We start from the raw sequence: 19,955 nt of genomic DNA, 5'->3' as shown, positions 1-19,955 counted from the left end.
CTTTGTTTAAACAGGAGTTAATGTATTAAATTAATAGCATGATTTTGGAAGAGGCATCTGTTATTTCTTGTTTCAATGATGTGATGTATTCAGCAGGTGCTAAAACTTCTCAAAGCTGAAGTCAGTGGTAGCTCTGATTTACTTCTGCAGTGTCATGATCCTTGTGGATACATGAGGGTGTGAAAGATGGTGAGAAAGTATGTTATCTCTGACAGTAGAAAGAGCGTTTCTGGCCTCCAACTGGATGTTTGTTATGAGGCTTAAGTCATGCAGTGCACCTCTGTTTTGAAAACATTTTAGGCTTTCTCATGTTACTGGAAGTGTATTTCTGTATTAGCCTTGCGAAAAGTTTATCTTAATCTGTGTTTAAAGTTTCTAAAATGTTTGCTAGGAAGAGTTCTGCACAAAGCCGAACTCAAATCTATTTTTGTTTGTGCTTGCTGGATGAGCAAGGAAAAGATCTTTTATTCTAGTGAGCTTTTTTGTTTTATGGTGTTGCTGTTTGTGGCGCGAAAGTTAGTTGTCAGCACTGGCATTTGTAAATCTCTTTTTAAGGGCTGATTACTCTGGGCTGAAAGTTGGCAGGCAAGATCTCAGCCCTAGAGCATTGTTTGGGGTTTTGCATGTTATTTTAAATAACAGATCTATCTGACTGGTTTGATTGAGAGAATGCATGCTGATACTCATACTCTTGTAACTCTAGACAGCAAAACAGACTGCATAAAAGCACGCTTTGAATATGAATTAGAAAAATTAGAGACTACTAATGAAAGCAGAGGTGGGAGGATCAGGGGCTACACTCAAGGGGAGTTTTGGGGGGGGTTGGCGCGGGCAGTAGTGGTTTTCGTTGGCTATATAACAATTGAGCAGATGTCTCTTCCGAGCTGTTTGCAAGGTTGTGGTGTGTGTGGATGCAGTGTGTATATAAATATCTTCAGACAGTTGAACATTAACTCTGCCAGTACTATAAGATACCTAAACCTGAACTAAAATGCGGTGTAAAGGTTAGCCTGATGTTGGCACCACAATAACACACACGTGTGGCTTTTGGATGAGAGCGGTCCCAGCTCTGCTTGGCTTGGCACCCAGACAAGAGCGATCATGTGGTTGTGTGCACTTATCTGTATAGTCATTCTGCGGACCGTTGCTGGTTTGTATCTGGTATCTTCTGAAACGATGGAATTCTTATAACAAGATGCATTTGAAAATAAATGAAAATTTACCAAAAAAACCCCCAACCAAACCCAAACAAAACCCACAAAACCCGCCCCACAGCTCTTTATTTGTGAAGGTGGTTGTGGATGTTGCAGAGGGAAACCAGTAGGCTGAAATGTGTGCTACTTGTGTCGCTTGGCCAGGCTGTCTCGGTCCCTCTTGAGAATATTCTTGTAACTCCTCAGATTAACCACTGCTGACCAGGTGACCACAGGGACAGATCTTACAAGTACGAGTTAAGAGTTACTGCCCACATAGTCCTTGTTCTAATGAGGAAGAACTGTATTAAGGCGGTCTTCCCCTTCCTGTTGCAATTACTAATTTAGCAGACTGAGCAGTGTATTGCAGTTTTGGGAACAGTAAGGATTTCATGGTTGAACGTTGTGCAGTTTCTAAAGAAACATGTTTTTACCTGTGTTTTAAACTTCTGGGGGATAAGTGTCCTGCCTACTTATAAACCAAGTTTGAACTGCTTTTGATAGGCTTCAGTAAAAGCCATGTAGTTTCTCTTGGATTAGGTAGTTCTGGAAATAAGTATTTGCATGTCTCGAGAGTAACTTTGTTCTTGACCTAATATATCTGAAGTTGTTGAACTTGACTAATTACTCTGTGATGACCAAATGGCAAGCCAGAAGGAAAAAAAGATTTTCTATATGCATTTGCAGAATTTAAATCATATATAATATTACAAAACTATAATTGCATACTTCTAAATCAATTCATAAATGCAGGCCATTCTGTAGACTATGTGACTAGACATAATTTGTGGAAGACATGGATTTTTTTGTGATTCTGCTTGCTATAGACTAGAAATATTATTTAAAATCTTATTTAAGAGATTGTGTGCCTCTGAACGTTTTTCTTGTTGTTTTTTTTTTTAAATAACTTGAATGAAACAAAAACTGCGTCTCTATCTATAGACAGCTCCACGTTCTGCCATAGGTATTGCTGTTTCTATCCCAAACAGGTCTGCCAACTTGCACTTTTCTCTTGAATGTCTCCTACTTATTGCAGCAGTGTGTATTTATGCAAAGATATGGTTTACCAGTCAGCAATTCAGTGTATCTTGGGCAAGTTAACTCTTCAGTGGGATGATAACTTTTATTGCTGCATTAAAATGCCACATTTAAATTACTTGCTAATTTGACTACTAAACTAGCATCAAAAGAGGATAAACTGTCTTCCAAACTATCAATCCTGATCTGTAGTTTCTAATACTAACATGTTGATTGTGGTCCCTGTAAATAAGCTTGTGTATGAAGATACATATCAATACTAATGAAAAACATGCTAAAACATCCTGTGGAGAGCCTTTAGCATTTTGTGTTTTTTATTGTTCCTCTCCCTGAGGTAACACTGCTTTTTCCACAAACTCTGTATTCTCTGACATGATAGTCATGGAAGCCTGCAGTCATATAAGTTCTATGCTTTAAGAGAGTGGTCAGTGGCAACTCTGCGGTGGAAACATTGATGGCACTAACTTTCTAGAACAGCCCTGCACATGAAGTCATTTTGAAGTATATCACAACAGATGGCATTTTGCAGCAGAGCACTTGACATCCTGGGGACTTGTAGCAGTGTGACGTACTAAGTGAAGAAAATTGTGAAGGAAACTCCTTCTGCATTTGGGGTCTTTCCGTGTGCCATTTGCAGAAAGGCAATAGCTGTTGTTAAAAGCACAGGACTTAGAAGGCAGGTGGAATATCCTCTTTAAACAGATTATAATAGTATCTCACTTGTTTCGAGAGTCATTTTGATCCTTAATGATCAAAATGCAACTTAAATACATAGGTTTAGCATTGTAGTTATTAAGAATAGCTTGTTCACAAGGTGAGTGGATTTAGTGTGGTGTGTATCACAACATATCTGTGTAACTAATGAGAATGATTATTAGTCTGAGTAATCCAAACAAAGTTACCTAGAGCTTCAATCTAGGCCTAGCCTGTGATAAGCATCTTGTGTAATCTCACCTAAAGGACTTCTGAAAAGCAGTAGAATGATATGCTGCTCTGATTGCTGATGGCTCGCCCAAGAAATTGGAAGTTGCAGCGTGCACATTGCAGTCATGTGTTATCTATCCAGTTGGCTAACAACTTGTCTACCCTCAGCTGGAATTAATGATTTAGCTGAATATTTTGTGCTTGACGGCCAGTCAGCAAATGCTTTAAAGGATGTATGTGTAGTGGAACTTTACTCTTGTTTGTTAGACTCACGTTATCTTAGCTGTTTTCCTTCCACAATCCATAGATTTACAAAGTACTGGTGCTGACACTACATACCAGAGGATGGAAGAGAGTGCAGCGTGACTGGGAATGGGTGGATCCTAGAGGGGAATGGGAATGTGTGAGATAAGCAGGCAACACAGAGGGATGCAAAGAAGTACCTTGGCATTGATTTGGGGATCAAAATGCTGAGTAGAAGACATCATTGCTGACTGAAACACATTGGTCTTTCTGTAAAGTAGACTTTAGCTTGTGAATCGGGACTAATGTGCATCCTCAAGGTTAGTGTGAACAGCAGTGGAGATTATATACAGCAGTCACAAAATGTGTAAGAAGTCTGTGCTCTTTGGAAAAATACTAATCCAAAATTTTAAAAGGCTAAAACCAATGTTTTTAAAGAATATTAACAGAAGCATTCTCCAAGAAGCTTAGACACCTTCCGCAGTGTTAATGTGTGTACAGCTTCCCATGCGTGGGTTTGAGCAACAGAGTCTAGCTATTTAATACTTGCTTTTGAAAAATTGCTTTCATTCTGAGGATGATTTTTGGTTATTTTATAAAACACAAACATCCTGGATGAATTCCAGACTTTAGACATGTAGACTGTGTATGTTCATGTGTGTGTAACACTGTATGTGAGGGGCAGTATAATTTTTTAATTTCTTTTTTGTGTGATTTTTTTGTCTGTGTAATTTCTCCCTTACTTAAATAGTTTATATTCCAAGATGAGAGGTGGGGTGTTAGGAAAAAAAACTTCTGGGAATATAACAGTGACACAGTGCATGTGTTTCTTTCAAAAACATGGGGTTTGTGCTGACTTTACATCAGTAGCATGAAGTGATAAGCAACTAATTCATCTAAATGAATGTTTCATCTTGTTGGGGATGTCAGTATATTTGTTCGACTGTATGTGCAAAGTATCTTATCATCTGCATAATCCTGTAATACAGATGCTTGAGTCAGTTCATAGGTAAATGTCAAAATTTTATTTGAAAATTTTGGAATGTATTCAGTCAGTTGTATGAAAGACTTTTGCTTTGGTCCATTTCAAAATATAGTGTAGAAGAAATTCCATGGAAGGCCATAATGCCATAGACTGAAAGAAATACTTTTTAACTACAGTCTTTTGGAGTCAAGATACCCTAGAAGGAGCTTATGCTGCTAAAGAATGCAATCATACGGTTACCTTCCATGTGCTGCAAATCTTTACTTTTTCTTGTAAGGAGGTTGTACAGAATCCCACCCTGAAGTTTGGTGTCACCAATTTGAAGGCAATAAATTTCTCTCACAGATTGTTACAGATGCAGTACTGGAATTTCTGCGTGAATAAGTAACTCAAAAAGCGTATTACATCTTGCTTATAGTCCTTTTAGAAAAGAAAAATTTTAAAAAATTACCCTGATTTTACACCCCAATATCTACTTTCTAAGACTTCATGCTTTAAACGAGCTTTTCCTGTTTTTTTAAAGACCAGGGTTTTTTTCAAGTAACGGTATTAAATAATAGCATTAAATTTCAAAGCAAAGTCGCTGTCAGACTTTCAACTCTACTCAGTTTTCTACTTGTCTAACCAAATAAAATAACATTTTAGGATGATGGAGTGGAACAACTTGTTGAGCGTTACTAATCTAGCAGAACTGTTGTAACATGCTGCTTAAAATTTGCGAAGATTAAGTGACTGTCAGAGTAGCTGTAGAAGACAAAGGTTGGTTTGTGACTAAATGCTTCTTAATAAGTTAAGTAAGTCTACCAGGTGGTATGAAGAAGTCATGGTTTGAAAACCAATCTGAATAATTCAAGTGAGGATCAAGTGGAACTTTCCCAGTGGAATTTCACTGCCCAGTGCCGTGGCAAGTGTTCATCTGTACTCCTGAGGCAGCCAGGGACTGGGAGCTGAGCGTATCTGCAAGATCGCTTTATCCTTGCCTTATGCCATAATGTTTTCTCTGAATGCATAATCCTGACCGTGTTGTGTGGAAGTTCTTTGGACCTTTGGTCTGAATCAGCATGGCATGTCTGGAATGGCTCAGGAATGGTTCTCAGGAATTTCAACAACCACTTACAGAATCTTTTGTCTCCCTATTTCCGCAGCTTACAAAGGTGACCAGTAAAGTTCTCTCTGAGCAGCCAAAAAGCAGACAGCTCATGACTTCTGATCAGGACACTAAAGTTGTGGCTGAACCGCAGGTGCAGCAAGTACAAGAAGTTAAAGACAGTTCTCATCTAGTAAGTATTATAATTACCTATTCCCCTGGTATAAGTGTTGTGTGAAACTTTTTTTTTAAAGTATGTCTTAATCAAAATTGTATCTCAGAACATTTTAGAAGACAGTTGGCTGATAGCATTGCAACATAAAATGCTAGAACAGAGCTGTTGAAGTTGGCTAATTCTCCGTACTGAGTAGGAACCTCAACTTAAATCTCCTGTGGGGCTAAAGAAAAGTTAAATAAACTGCAAGTTACAACAGTTTGCATTCATTTAAGACACAGGGCTTTTTAAGCTATGCAGGAATTGTATTGCCAATCTTGAGTTAGGTTCTAGCTCACACATTAACATGTGAGGAAAATGCAGGCAATGCACTTGGCATGTATCTGCAACTGAAAAATGTACAAACCCATACAAATAGGAAACCATATTCTGTAACAGAAATTTTGCTTAGTCAGCTCTGCCACATGGCATGTGCTGTTGCTTCTGTACTGCTGTGCAGGATCCAGTAGGTTGCTTTATGGAATGCTTTTGGCAGATCATACAGCAGATAGTACTTTGTACCTATGTTGCAGTAAATATTACATACGTCTTCAAGAAGATTGAATACCTGATTTTTGTGTAAGCTTTACTCATTATATTTTCATCTTTGAATGTTAACTGTATATTGGGAGGAATGTTTCTTCTTGGGACATCTTGAAGGGTTTGGTTTCAGTGTACGTTCTGCTAGGCACTTAGCCTGTCCTATGCTAAGCAGCAGATGCTTGCTGCTTTGACTTACCTTGCAAGCAAGCACTAAGGAGCTTTTTGAAAAACTCTGTAAACTTGTACTTCTCTTTGCTAAGCAAGCTGGTGGTTTTTTGTTTGTTGTTCCTTTCTCCTCTTTTTTTTTTTTTTTTGTTGGTATTCTGGGTTCTCTTCTGCTTTGTTTTACCTTTCTCAGATGTGAATTTTGTTTATTTGACAGTAGAGGAAAAAGTTGAACCCACTTTTGTGCCATACTTCTGAAAGTTGAGCTTTTGTGATTTCTCCCCCTGCCCCTCCACCCCCTACTGAAGGCATTAATTCCAAGAAACCAGTGTGCAAGCTTGACTAAGAGGCTCTTGCAGATTTGCTTCAAAAGCTTGGAGCTGTCAGTGCACTTTCAACAGGTGCATTAGTATTAAAGGTGGTTTGATTAGTCTTCACATTGATGCTAGTTCTTTTAATTTGGCATAGTAGAATTTCTATAAAGCTTCATGTAAACTTGGATCTAAATCTTAATTTCTATTCTGTCATACTTATTTGGAGAAAGAGAGTAATTGTTTCTTTCAATTTCAGAGAATCTATCTGCTCTTTTCCATAGTAGACGAGACTAATGTCAGTTTGGGTATCTTGGAATGTATCCATAGTGCTAGATTAAAGAGATTAAAGCTTTTCCTTTACTGAATATTTTATTCCAAAAAGCTGAGACCTGTAGCTTATTAAGCTTTTTAAAGTTATACCAGTATCATACTCTTACATGCACAGCATCAGAAGGTCATTTTGTTGTATGAGAATCATTGCCAATACATGCTGTTAAAAGTGGTGTTTTCAAGATGGTCCCTTCCATAATGGTATGCTCGCATTAATATATTTTGCCAGTGCTTCAGGACTTCACTTGCAAGTTTTGGGAACAAAGCTATAATTTGAGGAAAAACTTCATGGAGTACAGGAAGGTAGCAAACTAAAATCATTAAGACATTTTCATCTTTCCAAAAATGTGGTAGGAAGGAGAAAAACTTCTGAAGTCCTGACTTGATTTTATTTAGTGAGTACATGCTTCAGGTTAACTGCAAATCACCTGCTGTTTCTATGTGTTTTAATTGTTTTGAGATCAGAGGGATAGACTGCATGAAGGTATAGATTCATGTCTGCGGCAATCCCTGCTTCGGTGTGTATGTGATGTGGGGCCAACTGCCATGGTATCTAGTGAGATTTCTAGGAGTCTTTTTTGTTGTTGTTGTTGTTGTTATTTTTTTAATAGACTTAAAAGAAATTTGCTGAATTACATTCCCTAGCTATTTTGGCTATGCTGTTCCACTAGGATCTGGTGGTACCTAGTCCGAGTGCTTTTGTGGCCGTTCAGGAGGAAAGTTGTAGAATTTCTACTGGAAATTTTGATACACCGTATCAGTACTGATACTGTGTAGATCCTGGAAAAATAACTCCCTATATGCTAGTCCTAATTCTGAAGTGATTATGTAATGTATGTTTTGTTATATCTTTAAATATTAACCATAAATTTTCCGAATTATGACTTTAGTCAGTTTTCTTTGGCAGGAACAAAACTTAACACGTGTTGTACTGTTAGTAATGTTGCACAGACAGTCAATAGTGACTGAATTAAAACCAAAGTTTTGGTGTTGTGATGGAACTCTTCAGAAACCACTTTCCAGGGTTGCTTATGTTACCGTTACAGAGGTCACTTGTTTACTAACAGTTTTCAAAGGCTTAACCTCATGGGTGAGGAAGCCAAAGTAATTTCTTCTGCCTTGAAGTAGCTATAAAACTCTATGCTATTTAATGCCTAATGTAGATTGATGGCAAGCCTAGTATAGTTATAGTTCCAACAACAGATCCTCTTGAATTTGGCTGGTTTTAGTAGTATTTAACAGCAGAATTTCAGTAGTTTTGCAGGCAAGTCAATTGAAGGAAGTTGGCAACTTGAGGATCCTTGTAAATTTCTTGTTAATAGTAGCTTACACTTACAAGTTGGAGGTAGATAATTTAGAGAATACTAGCAAATTCTTAGCTTTGATAAATTTGCGAGTTAAATATGCTGATATTTCCGGTTTTATTTTAACCTAGAGGCAGGCTTTGTCACTTCAGGTGACATCTATCATTGGATTGTTTTGTATCCTGATTGACAATTACCCTTAGAAAACCGTTGTCAGACTGGACCCAGGAAATTCGGTGTTTCAGAAAGGTTTCACTCCCTTTTGACTCACTTCTCTCTTTCCTTTTTGATCAGTAACACTTTGCTGCTAGAAATTTGAGGTTACTTGTCTGAGGGAAGAGGCCAAGACCCAAATCCCATGGTGGAGGTAGTTTATATGACCTACCTCTGCCAGACAGAACTTCACTAACCTTTAGTGCTAAAGGCACAGTCTTTTTCTTTGCTCGTTGATCCTAAACTCTTCCCCTGCCATGCCAACATTTGAATATGTGGCCTCTCGGAGCACTTTCCAAGGACCAAAGAATTTCTTACCTTGATTGGCTGAATCAAAGACCTGATCTGGAAATTTGAAATTAGAAGGGATTCTTGTCATCAAGCGGCAACAGGTTCTGCAGATGTTGGTATGTTCCAGTGGAGGATATTACCATGGGGCCATTTACACTTGCTGTCTGATAGTGATGTGAGCATCACCCATTCTCCCTCTAGTTGAGTAATTATCAGGTGCTGCCATGGGCTTCTGTTAATGGGAATTCAAACCGATGTGGTATGCTGGTTTTTGTCAACACTTGTAGGTACTGTAAATACAAGTTCAGTCATACTGTTGGTTCTAAGCACAAGAAAAATAGCTAGCAAGTCAGAAAGCTTTAGATGGGACTCAGTTGTACTTTCTAAAATGTTTTTCACAGGAGGTAATGCAGAAGGATGTCTGAGGCTTCGAGCTGCTAGGTTATGTTGTACAAAAATCCTTTTGCAGCCCATTCAAGAAAATAAGCCTCATAGACTAAAAAAGGACTGAGGAAATGAAATATACTAGTTTAATATAGGATCCTGTGTAACAGTTTAGTGAAAATTCAGTATAGCATATAATCCTCAGATCATTTGACAATACACACTATTACATACAGTATGTGCCAATTAAGAGTTAAGTAGCAGTTTGTATAACATGTAGGTGATATTTAATAATTCAAGAGATCATGAATAACTTTAAATGAGAGATTGGAGGATAAGACCTTAAACTGAACATGTACAGTATCAGCATTGTGAAGGATCAATACTGCTCAGTGTTTGCTCTTTCTGTCACGTTACTGTAGATTTAGCCCATAAGAAAAGTCTGAATAGTTCTGCACCTGTAGATGACTTCTAATGCTAATGTTTAATTGCTTTAATGTGTAAAAGGTGTATTTAAACTCTTAACAGTCCATTTAACCTTGATATATTGGAGGGAAAGTTAAGCAATCTGACCAGCTGTTTCCAAAAGCCTGCAGTAGTGATGTTGCGATGTCTGTTGTGGCGCTGCTCTTCTCTTTCCCCTTAACTGGTGGTGGGCATGACATCAGGTATGGCCTGGGAGCGCAGGATAATCACTGTTTCTTCAGGACTAGTTACGATTGCATGACTTCATTTATCCTTTTTCTATAATGAACTTAGATGTCAGAAGGTTTTAAGGACTGGTTTACCTTGTGCTATTGTAACTTTAAAGCTAGACTGTATCTTAAAACTTAGGTCTGTAAGACTATATGTGGGGTAAACCCTTATTCCTTGACAAGGAATAGGTACATATAGAAATAGAAGTAGATGGGTAGGTATGCTGCTGTTAATAAGCATGTTGACTTCTTGCCTTCTGCGTAGGTGTGTGCAGGACATAGGACTAAAATACTTATTAAAAAAAAAAGTTCAAGTGCTGCTTCAGAGCAGTTTTGTTTCACAGGGAGGGGAAACCTATTTAGGCTTTGAGTAGATGAGAAATATACCAGAGCCAAAATATATATGTATAGGGGAAAAAACCAAAATAAAGCCCTCCCCTCAGCTGAGCTGGGCTCTGAAGTGGCAGAGCACAAATTCTGTTAGTTTTAAAGTGCTTTTCAAGTCAGGAGGCAGTGTTTAGCTTAGCCAGAAGGCTTTTAAGGCTTACCGAGTCTTGGAAGTTAAACAACCAACCTCAAGTGATATAGCATAAGTGTGGCATTTTCTGCCAAGATTTATGTTGCTGTTTTTTCTTAATGGTGATCCCACAATAAACAGTACTGAGAAATACGACTTAATGAATGTTCACTATAGGTGCTTAAAAATAGAAATTATCCCTGGAACTCTTAGATAAAACCAAAGGAACAAGTACAAAATGTGCCTTTGCACATACGGAGTAGGGTATGGGAAAACTGGAAGAAGTTTCTACTTGCCTGAACTGCTTCACCCGTTTGCTCCCCATGAGTTGATAGCAGAAGTGCTTGTTTAAGGCACTGGAAAAGAGGACTTTGCCCTGGTCCGTCTCTTAAAGGCACTTAGTGCCTCTCTAGAAAGCACGTCATTAGTAATGGTTAAATCACAGAGGAGAAAAATCTTGCCATTTGTTTACCTGATGAGGGAGTTTTCTGAATAGTTGTATTTGCAAGTAGTATTATGACTTTGTGCTGACTTTAAAAACAGTCGAATTGTTTGCTCATGGCATTTCTTCAAAAAAACTATTATAAGTAACTCCCTCCCCCTTTACTTGTACTTGGTTCCAGGGAATGCTAAAGAGAGGAGTGACTTGGCGTAGTTTTAAGTCTGGATCCAAGCATGTTGAATAACTTTGTCCCACGGGAGAATTAAAAAAAATGCAGCAGATGGCAGCAATGATGCATCAGACTTCCTATCCTTAAGAACAATGTATCTGCAGGCACTCTGAGGCTTCACCTATTGGATAAGCCGGGGAGGGCGCAGGACAGTAGTCTTCCTCTCTTCTTTGCAGTTTCAAAGCAGACTTGCTGAGGAGGGGATGTGTTCCGTAGCCACTTCAGCGATCTTTTTTATGGTCAGAGGATTAGTGGTGAATGGAACGTTTCCCCTGAAAGTTAGACAATATGGCTCTTTCACGTATACAAATCTGAGTCTGCCCATGGCATTTAAATATATGGTAACCTGTGTTTAAGAATCTAAAGCACATTATTTTTTTGTGATTCATTTGTCCTATGAACAGAATACTTGTCTGGGGAGAAGAAGCTACATTGGCAGCTATATTACAGCTTTGCACCTTTTTTTGTGTTACACTTTATAAGAGAAGTAGGATAAGAAATGACTTAAGTATTCGCATACATTGCAAAAGCTTCAGAGAAGGGAATAGAAGCATTTCATGCTGTATAAGGAAGAGAGAGATTCACCTCTAGTCTGTTTTATGCTGCTAAATGTGAACTACTACTGTTACCACAGAAGTGCTTCATAGTGACTGCAGTGCAGGCTAAAAAGAAACATTTCAATTTCTAGAGTGCTTCTGCACTTGCTCAGTACTGCTTTGTACTTGCAAGTTATTATCATAAGACTGTGAACAGTTTGGGATAGCAAGAGCTTTTTTTTTTTATATTCTCTTCTACCTGATTTTAATGCAGCTTGGCTCTGCTTACTGTGGTTCAGTGCAGCATCATTTTTTTCTCAATCTTCGGGTGACAACAGGAAACAAAAAGTGCTTACTTCTCTTTTGGTTCATTACTGTAAACACATGAGAACTTAGTTTACCAAGTAGATATGAATGAGCAAAAGAGGAACCAATGCTTAATTTATTTCTATGTTGATAGTAGTACATTTTCTGTCAGAAGTAAAGTAAGTGAAGGTGATTGAAAGGGAAAAGTGACTGTGGGCTTCTCTGGTAAAGATTCTACCACCCCACCCCCACCCTCCCTTGGAATTTTGGAAGGAAAGCAGAAATCTTGCAGTGTGGCAGTGACAGGGACCATATAGACAACACAGATAAGACTGAATCATGTCTTAAGCCTTATGTAGGCTATGTGACTTGCCATGAAAGCAGCTGTAAAATAAGTCACAATGACAATCATTTAAAAAAAAAAGTACTGATAGGGGAATATTAGAGCAGGGATCTCTGCGTTAAGCAGCCTTTACCCTGCAAGTATAGTTTGCAGTAGAAATTAAAATAGATCTCTTACTAGTTAGTTGAAAGGCAAGTGCTTTAATTAGCCTTAGTACCCCTATATACTGCTATATGAATACAATGAAGGCAAGTTGCCAGGCTAACTTAAAACTCTAGTTCAAGTACATCTTGATTAAACTTGCCATAAGGTGCACAACCAATTGAAACACAGCACTCAGTTCAATGTACAGCTGAAAGAACTCTATTTGAAATAGAGTTCAAGGGTCTGTCTTGTCTTACTTTCATCTGTGTTTTCAGTATCTCTTGAGGAGAGTGGTGCTGTAGTGGTACAGTCTGCAAGCTCTCTGAAGGGTGGGGTCCAAATTTGAAAAAATAGCAATGGATTTGAGGAGGTCTGAGTGATACAAGGTTATGTAAAGGCAAATAAGAACAACTCTGTTTAGAGCAGAAAAGATTGCTGGGTACTTTCAGCTTTTTTTACTGGGTTTTTATTTTTGAAGAAACAGAACCACTATTTTTAGCAAGTAAATGGGCTTACAGTAGTAGAAGTCTTCTGATATGTAAATACATGTGTAGAAAGATGTTCTTTGCTGTCATAAAGTCAGAAAGAAGTCTGTTTGCATACAACAAAGAAAACTTATACTGGGGACAGACTTTTGGAAGAAGTAGCATTTAGTCAAACTACCTTTTAAATCTGTCTGAGTTTTGTGAAAGAAAACACATTTTTTTTTTGGAGGTTAAGTATAATTAATCCTGCCATGGTACCATGACATGGCTAGGTGATCATGAGGCCCCTTCCAGTGATGTAAGTCACTGAGGGATTATGTATTCTTTTTTTCATGCAGATAACAAATTAAAAAAAAAAAGGCTTGGAACAGAATTAGTTTCTGATAACGTACAATGGCTGTTCAATGGAATACATGAGGTCTTATCTATCTTTAGCTTGTTTTTCCTAAAGGAGTAATCTTGGTGTAGGTTCAGCTCCGGGGGAAGGGAGGAGAAGGAGAAATTGGTCCAAAATGTGTTTGATCTAGTAGCCTCCTAGTTTAGTCTTCAAATCAGATTTAAACATGTGAAGCCAGACTGTATTTATCCTTGTATAGAAAATGGGACTTGTATTAAATATGAAGGCAAGCAGCTTTTTGGCACACATGGACGTTGTGAAAGACGTCATTTAAATATTTTAATGATTTGGATGAGGGAAACTCTCCAGGAAATTAAACAATGGAAGTTCATAAGACTTGGTAATACTTGTAAACAGACTGTAATCTCATTAGGAGAATTATTTGGCTTGAATATTACAGCGCATATGATTAAATACTAAAACATTGCTCAGCAACTGGGATTTGGACTTTGAGTGGCAATGACATATGAATCCCTGCATGGTTTAAAAGTGTGCTATTTTTGGCAGCTGGGTGTTGGCTTGTCTCCTCAGTAGCAGTAGAAAGTTAGTTTAGTGTATAGAGGAAGGTGATTTGCAATGAGAAGACTCCTCTGACGCTACTTATTAAACATGGGCTGCTGCTTCAGTAAAGAATTGAGTAACAGCACGAATGAGGAGAAAACCGTCTTGTTACAAAAATCTGTGGAAGAGGAAGCACCAGAGTCAAGGATAAGTAAAACTTTATTTTCAATTTTAGGAACTGTGGAAAGCCAGGATCTGCATACAGTGGGAAGGACAGTTAATGGGGCAGCTGTGATAGTCGGCATTGAACGTGTTTGTAGCGATGATTGCGCAGCGTCAAATTCTAAATCTGGGTTCTGGGATAGAAAAGCAAACTATCCGTCATACAAAAGCATGGAGAATACTCCCTGTGAGAGCTCTAGGGGAGCATATGACAGACCTTTTAGCTTCTTTAATTCCTTTAGTCACCTCCTGAAGGTCTCTGGTACATACGGAAATCTGCAGAAAAGTGAAGAAAAGAAAGATAGGGTTATTAAAAAAAGAGCACATAAAAAGTCTAATAGTAATGGTCAGCACATGAACAATACAGAAAATATTAGTAGTAATACTAATAATGAAAATGTAGCTGCAGAAGAGCATTGCTTGTTTGATTGTATTTCTACTTCACATGTTCCAAACATCCTAGACAAAGGCTTACAGCGTGAAATATCCTTAAATAGAAATTTTCTGGAGGATTATGCAGTTACATGTGACCCTTCAAGGCAGAATGAAACAACAGTAAATGTTGAAGACAGCAAGAGTGACAGCCTTCAAAAAGTTTCAAGTTCACATAGAGAGATGTCTCCAACATTTTCGTATCTTGATGTAGACAACAGACAAAATACAAAAGATAGGGTGTTTTACAGTATTTGTGTTGTAGATGCTGAAGATCTGAAAGGCGATGAAGAGGTGCCAGCTACTGTGCATGCAGAGACTGCAGCAGACGTAGATAACTCAGCTGTTACTGATGAAGGAATGTGCCGCACGGCACGACCTCTAGACACTGGGGAGGAATTTCCAATGCAGCAATCAGCACAAGTGGAAGCTAAGTTTAATTCACAGAAAGAACTTTTTGAGTATAAAAAAGAGGATAGGTCAAACATGCAGAAAAAGGAAATAAAGGAATATTGTAGCATAGACATCCAGTCTTCTTATGATAACTTACTGGCTAACAGGTGTCAGGTGCATACGTTAAATACTGACAATACAGTAACAGATGGCTTAAGAGCGAAAGTGTATGATGAAGTCGTGCCTGAGAATCGACGAGAGGAGGTGTATGACATAGGTAATGCTGTCAGTTGGAATGGATCACTCCAGAGAGCTTGTGATTCTGTAAAATTTGCAGATGCTGCTGAGGAGGACCAATACAGCCCTAATTCAGAAAACATGAAACATGGTGATTGTGTTTCCAGTGTATTGTTAAACACTGGAGTATCTAATTCAGGAAAAATTGAGGAAAGTCATGATTCTGAGATTGTACCATTTGGTTTAAGTAGGCATCCCTCAAGTGTTGCAAGGGAAATAAATACTAAACAGGAGGCAGAGAACATGAGGGGTAACTTTAAATTATCATTACAGTTATGTGAAATGGAGAATGGGTCTTTTCTGTTGAGTCAACATGTAGAAAAACTTGCTGAAGAAGGCTACTTCCTAAAGCCAGAAGGTGAAGTAAACTCAAGTATGGAAAAGAGAACATTTCAAAGAACATCTGGTGATAGCCAAACAATTGCACCTGACTCTAGTAAACATCACAGTGTTTTGGAAGAATTCTTGAAAGATAAAGAGAAATGCACAGGTACAGTTTTGCATAGCTGTGAAGCTTTGAATGTGACTGAAATGCATGAAAACTTGGAAGAAAGTTCTGATTTTCAAACTCAAATTAAGGGTTGCACTGAAAACAAGACATCAACTGACGTTGCAAACCATAGTGGCGTGGAGGAAGATGTCTGTGTGAGTATCATTGAGCTAAAGGACAACATGCTTGAGGAAGCTGGTAGCTTGAGCAGAACTCGATCATGGGTAAGTGATGGCACTTTAACATCTCATGAACTACATAACACAAATGCAGATGAAATGTTCCTAAAGGAAAGCAGCCTAGAATCTCAGATTTTGCAAGAGTCACCAGGGAATAAAGGTGAAGTATGTAAATACTCAAATTCAGATAAAAACCCCAGTGTCTCTTCTGTGTCTGTGGAACATGAGGATATGAATAAAATGGACATGAACTGTAGACAAGATGAGCAACAGGTTGTGTGTTCCTTCCATGCAGTGGAAAATCAATGGAATGTGGGGACTGTCTCAGCCAAAATAGCTGGGAATGTAGTAGAATCTGTAGAACAGGCAAAATTTGAAGTTCACCTAAACGAGACAATCGATAACAAGGCTGAAAATGTAAAACAGAATTTGGATGCTAACGTTGTTGATTGTGATAAAAACATTTTAAATTGCAATAAAGGCTTGACGTACGATCAGAATACTTACTCTAACTCCACTGTACCTGTAGCTTTGGATAATTGTAGGTACAAGAGTGTAAAATCGATAAATGACACTAAAAATCAGGAAGATGCCAGTAATCTCTTGCGTAAAGCCCATAACTGTTTACCTTCATTGTGTCAAAATTCATATTCTCATGTGCGTGATAAACCAGCGGAAGAGCCAGAGTTATGTCACTGTGCCAGTCCAGAGCCAGAGGTCGGGACCATGCAAGTTTTTGTTGGGCCTTTTACTGAAGCAGGATCAGAAACTCATGAAAAAAGTGTGTGTGATGTAAATGAATGTAATCTTCAGGATGATGAAGTAAAACAGTGTGTCAGCATCCACTCAAAGGAGAACCTCACTGGTTTTAGCATGTCAGCTGGGAGTCTAGAAGCTTTTACCACAGGGAATTTAAAGCCATTAGAAGCCAAGACTACCGAACTGAAAAACACCAGTTACGTAGTAAATACTCAAATGAATGACTTGACCGCAAGTTGGGAACAGATGCAGTCAGATCACAAGATTTTCTCAAACAAAGAGCTTGGAGTTTTTGTTGACCCAAAGCAGGTAGACAAATATGCTGCTACTCCTTCCTATGAAATACATAGTGCCTCTCCTGCTGCCACAGGATTCCAGCGAGGCAGTGAGCGGTGTGTATTAGATCTGATGGAAGACGTATCGAGTGACCAAGAGCACTCCTGTGAACTGGATGGACAAAATCCCCAAGTTGAAATATGGTCACATTTCATCAGTCTTCAGACTGGCAATGCTGATGGGACAAATCAGCTATTTTCTGACACTGTTACTGCTGGTAATGGTGAATATCTGATGGGCTTTTTATGGAATAATACAATTTCTAACAATACCATGAAGAATGACAGACTATGTATCGTTAGTGAAAACTTCCAGAATGAACCTGAAGATTTAACAGGTGCTTCATATGCAGTGGAAAGATACATGTATCAGCTGCTACCACCAGAAAATGTTGGTCCTTGGGGATGGCAAGATAAAGATGAATTTGTAAGTATTCTGCAGAATTGACTTGATGTTAAAGCTTACAAGCTGAAGCTAGGAATTGGAATAAGCCAAGTCAAGCTGTGGTTTCATTAGATAGTTAAATATATCACATGTTATTTTGTCTTCAAGCTGACCACTCTCTTTCCTTTGAAAAAAGAATGCTATGCAGAATGTAGTAGTTCAAAATGTTGCTGAATATTGATACATTTTTGTTTCTTTTGGGTTTTGTTTACCTTGTGTGAAAGTTTAAAGGTTGGGCAAAGTATCTCGATTGCAGATTCTCAATTCTAGATGAACTTGAGATGAACACTTCAGTATGTACAAGGGAAACTTTCTACAGACTGTTAATAGTGCTCTTTACCTTCATATAGGAAGACACGTTTGTGGATTTCCTGAAATCTTAAAATTCTTGCTTGGTAGCAATTAGGAAACCTTTTGCTCACTTCCGGAGATGGTCTTCTGAAGTGCTGTAGAAAGGCGTGGCGGCAGGAGAAGCGTGGGGAATGAGCTAGTCTGGCTCTTGGCTAGCTGGGGTAAGAGGCAAACAAAGCCAACCTGCAGCAGCTGCTGCTCCTCTTCCTTCCCCGCTGAGCAGAGCCAGCGCTTGGTTGGTTTTCCGCACCGACTGCATTACAGCAGCTGCTCTGACCTTGCCCAGCAGTTGCAGTGCTGGCAGTGGATTGCACTGGAGGCCAAGTTTGCTGTCTCCTGGGGGAACTTTTTGTATTGAAAATGGAAACTGGTGGAACTTGCCGTCATCTTTGAATCCTTACTATTCAAGCAGTGATGTCGAACACTTCCACTTTTTATAAGTCTCTTCTGTCATTCAGTAGATGTGTTTTCAGTTGAGATTCCTTAGCTATTTTTACCTTCTAGATGTGTTTTCTATGCGCTACGATAATGACTGAGTGCACATGTTTCAGAGTAATTAAAGCTTCACGGAGTTTTGAAGTGCCTGTCTTAAACTCTGTAATGTTCCTAGCATCCTTAAAATCACAAAACAAATTTTAATAAGCTTTTTTAGTATGTGTTATCATGAGTAATGCTCTTTCCCAGTATAATCATCATATTAAAATACACCAAAGATATTCTGGGTATGGAATAACTTAATATGTTTTGCTCAAACATTAGCAAAACAAGAGAGAACTGTCTCATGTTACTATGAAAAAAAGTATTGTAGATGTTGGCACTGCAGAGAGCAATCTCTCTGAAGCACAAATATAACCATTTCTATAATATAACCATATATGACTATTAAATGTGTCCATTTCCAATCCAGGTTAAAGGAGATTGGCCTAAGATGATTTAACTGGATCTCATAATTTGTTCTTTTTGTCCTGCCTAGGGGCCAACTAACCTAAGTTTTTGTTAATGCTCTGTGTTTTCTCTTGAAGTAATGACAGAAGTTGTCATGTACATCTCATTGCTTTCAATTTTCCATAATGATTCCTTAAAACTTGTACATTTTTATATAAGTAAAAAAAAAAAAGCCCTAAACCTCTGTGCTTTTGTGTTTTCTCAATTCTTTTTAATGTCATTTTGCAGAAATAGATACAATGACAATATAATCAACATTGAGTTAACCTGTATATTAGAGAACTGCCTGAAGTCTAGGGCAGGTACAGGTTGAGTTAGTCAGTGAAACATGAAGAATGAAATGTTTGTTGTCGTTTGCTCTGCTTGGCTAGCCTTTTCTGGTGATTCTTAATCAGGGAAATGAATTCTGTGCTGCACAATTCGGTGGGTTTTGTACCTGAAATGATTATGGGATGGCAGTTCAGTTAATATATTCGGTTGTGAAGAAAACATAATACAATCTTGAGTTGTACATCTGATACTGTTATTTGAAACTACATATATACGCACAGATGCATGCTGTGCATCCACAAAGTGCATAATCAAAGAAATTTCTTTTTGTAGGAGTCAACCAAGGTTTCTGAGTTAAATCCTAATGCAAAGGTGTGGGGAAATCATATGTTACACTTGGAAGCAAGTGGTGCCACTGATGGTAGCGTGAGCAAAACGTGGGAAGAAATACCTGACCAACCTCCAGATTCTTGTAAAGAAGGTATGAGTAAGAATTTCTAGCTGTTGCTCAAGCAAATGGTAAAATTCAGTGCAGCACTTTCTCAATTTTAGTTTCCTGTTAAAATGAATGCAAATATGTAAGCAACTTTACTTCAGATTTAGTTTTAACTATGATGTTACTGTGGTTAGAAGGAATGCTTTTAGAGTGTGTTTGTAACCTTTGCTGCAGGACTGGATGCCAATGGTGATGGCGACAAAAAACATCAGAATGCAGTGCTGACAGAGCTGCAGGAGCCGTCACCAGCTGTTTCGGTGTCAGACCAGACAGATATGAACCCTCTGGCTCTTGATCATTCTGAGTATGAGTCTATGCATGAAACCACCCAAACAGGTAAGAGAAAGCTGGTATTTGATTGGGCTTGGTTTAAAAACAAAACAAAAAAACCCCGAACACTTTGAGTTGAACAGTGAGCATCCATTTTAAAAAAAAGACACACAAAACAAACCCCGCCCCCCCCCCCTCAAAAAAAAACCAAACCAAAAAAACTACACCACTTTTGCTGTTCAATATAT

General features: G+C 38.4%; 1 protein-coding gene across 4 annotated transcripts in view; it reads left to right on the top strand.

The window, feature by feature from the left end:
• Positions 1-5,531: 5,531 nt before the first annotated feature.
• The window catches only part of LARP4B (La ribonucleoprotein 4B), a 39,589-nt gene continuing 25,165 nt past the window's right edge, over positions 5,532-19,955 (top strand). For 2 of the 4 annotated variants that reach the window (XM_075704970.1, XM_075704968.1), the window contains exons 1-4: positions 5,532-5,663; positions 15,441-17,357; positions 19,275-19,422; positions 19,612-19,773. In XM_075704970.1, coding sequence (XP_075561085.1) covers positions 5,583-5,663; positions 15,441-17,357; positions 19,275-19,422; positions 19,612-19,773 — 2,308 coding nt within the window. In that variant the 5' untranslated portion in view covers positions 5,532-5,582. The remainder of the gene's footprint in view (positions 5,664-15,440; positions 17,358-19,274; positions 19,423-19,611; positions 19,774-19,955) is intronic. The other 2 variants (XM_075704971.1, XM_075704972.1) reach the window with 2 other exon arrangements.

Source organism: Pelecanus crispus, chromosome 2 (assembly GCF_030463565.1).
Source record: "Pelecanus crispus isolate bPelCri1 chromosome 2, bPelCri1.pri, whole genome shotgun sequence".
NCBI lineage: Eukaryota > Metazoa > Chordata > Aves > Pelecaniformes > Pelecanidae > Pelecanus > Pelecanus crispus.
The sequence above is the reverse complement of the archived record's forward strand: the minus strand, read 5'-3'. Positions and strand labels throughout refer to the sequence as shown.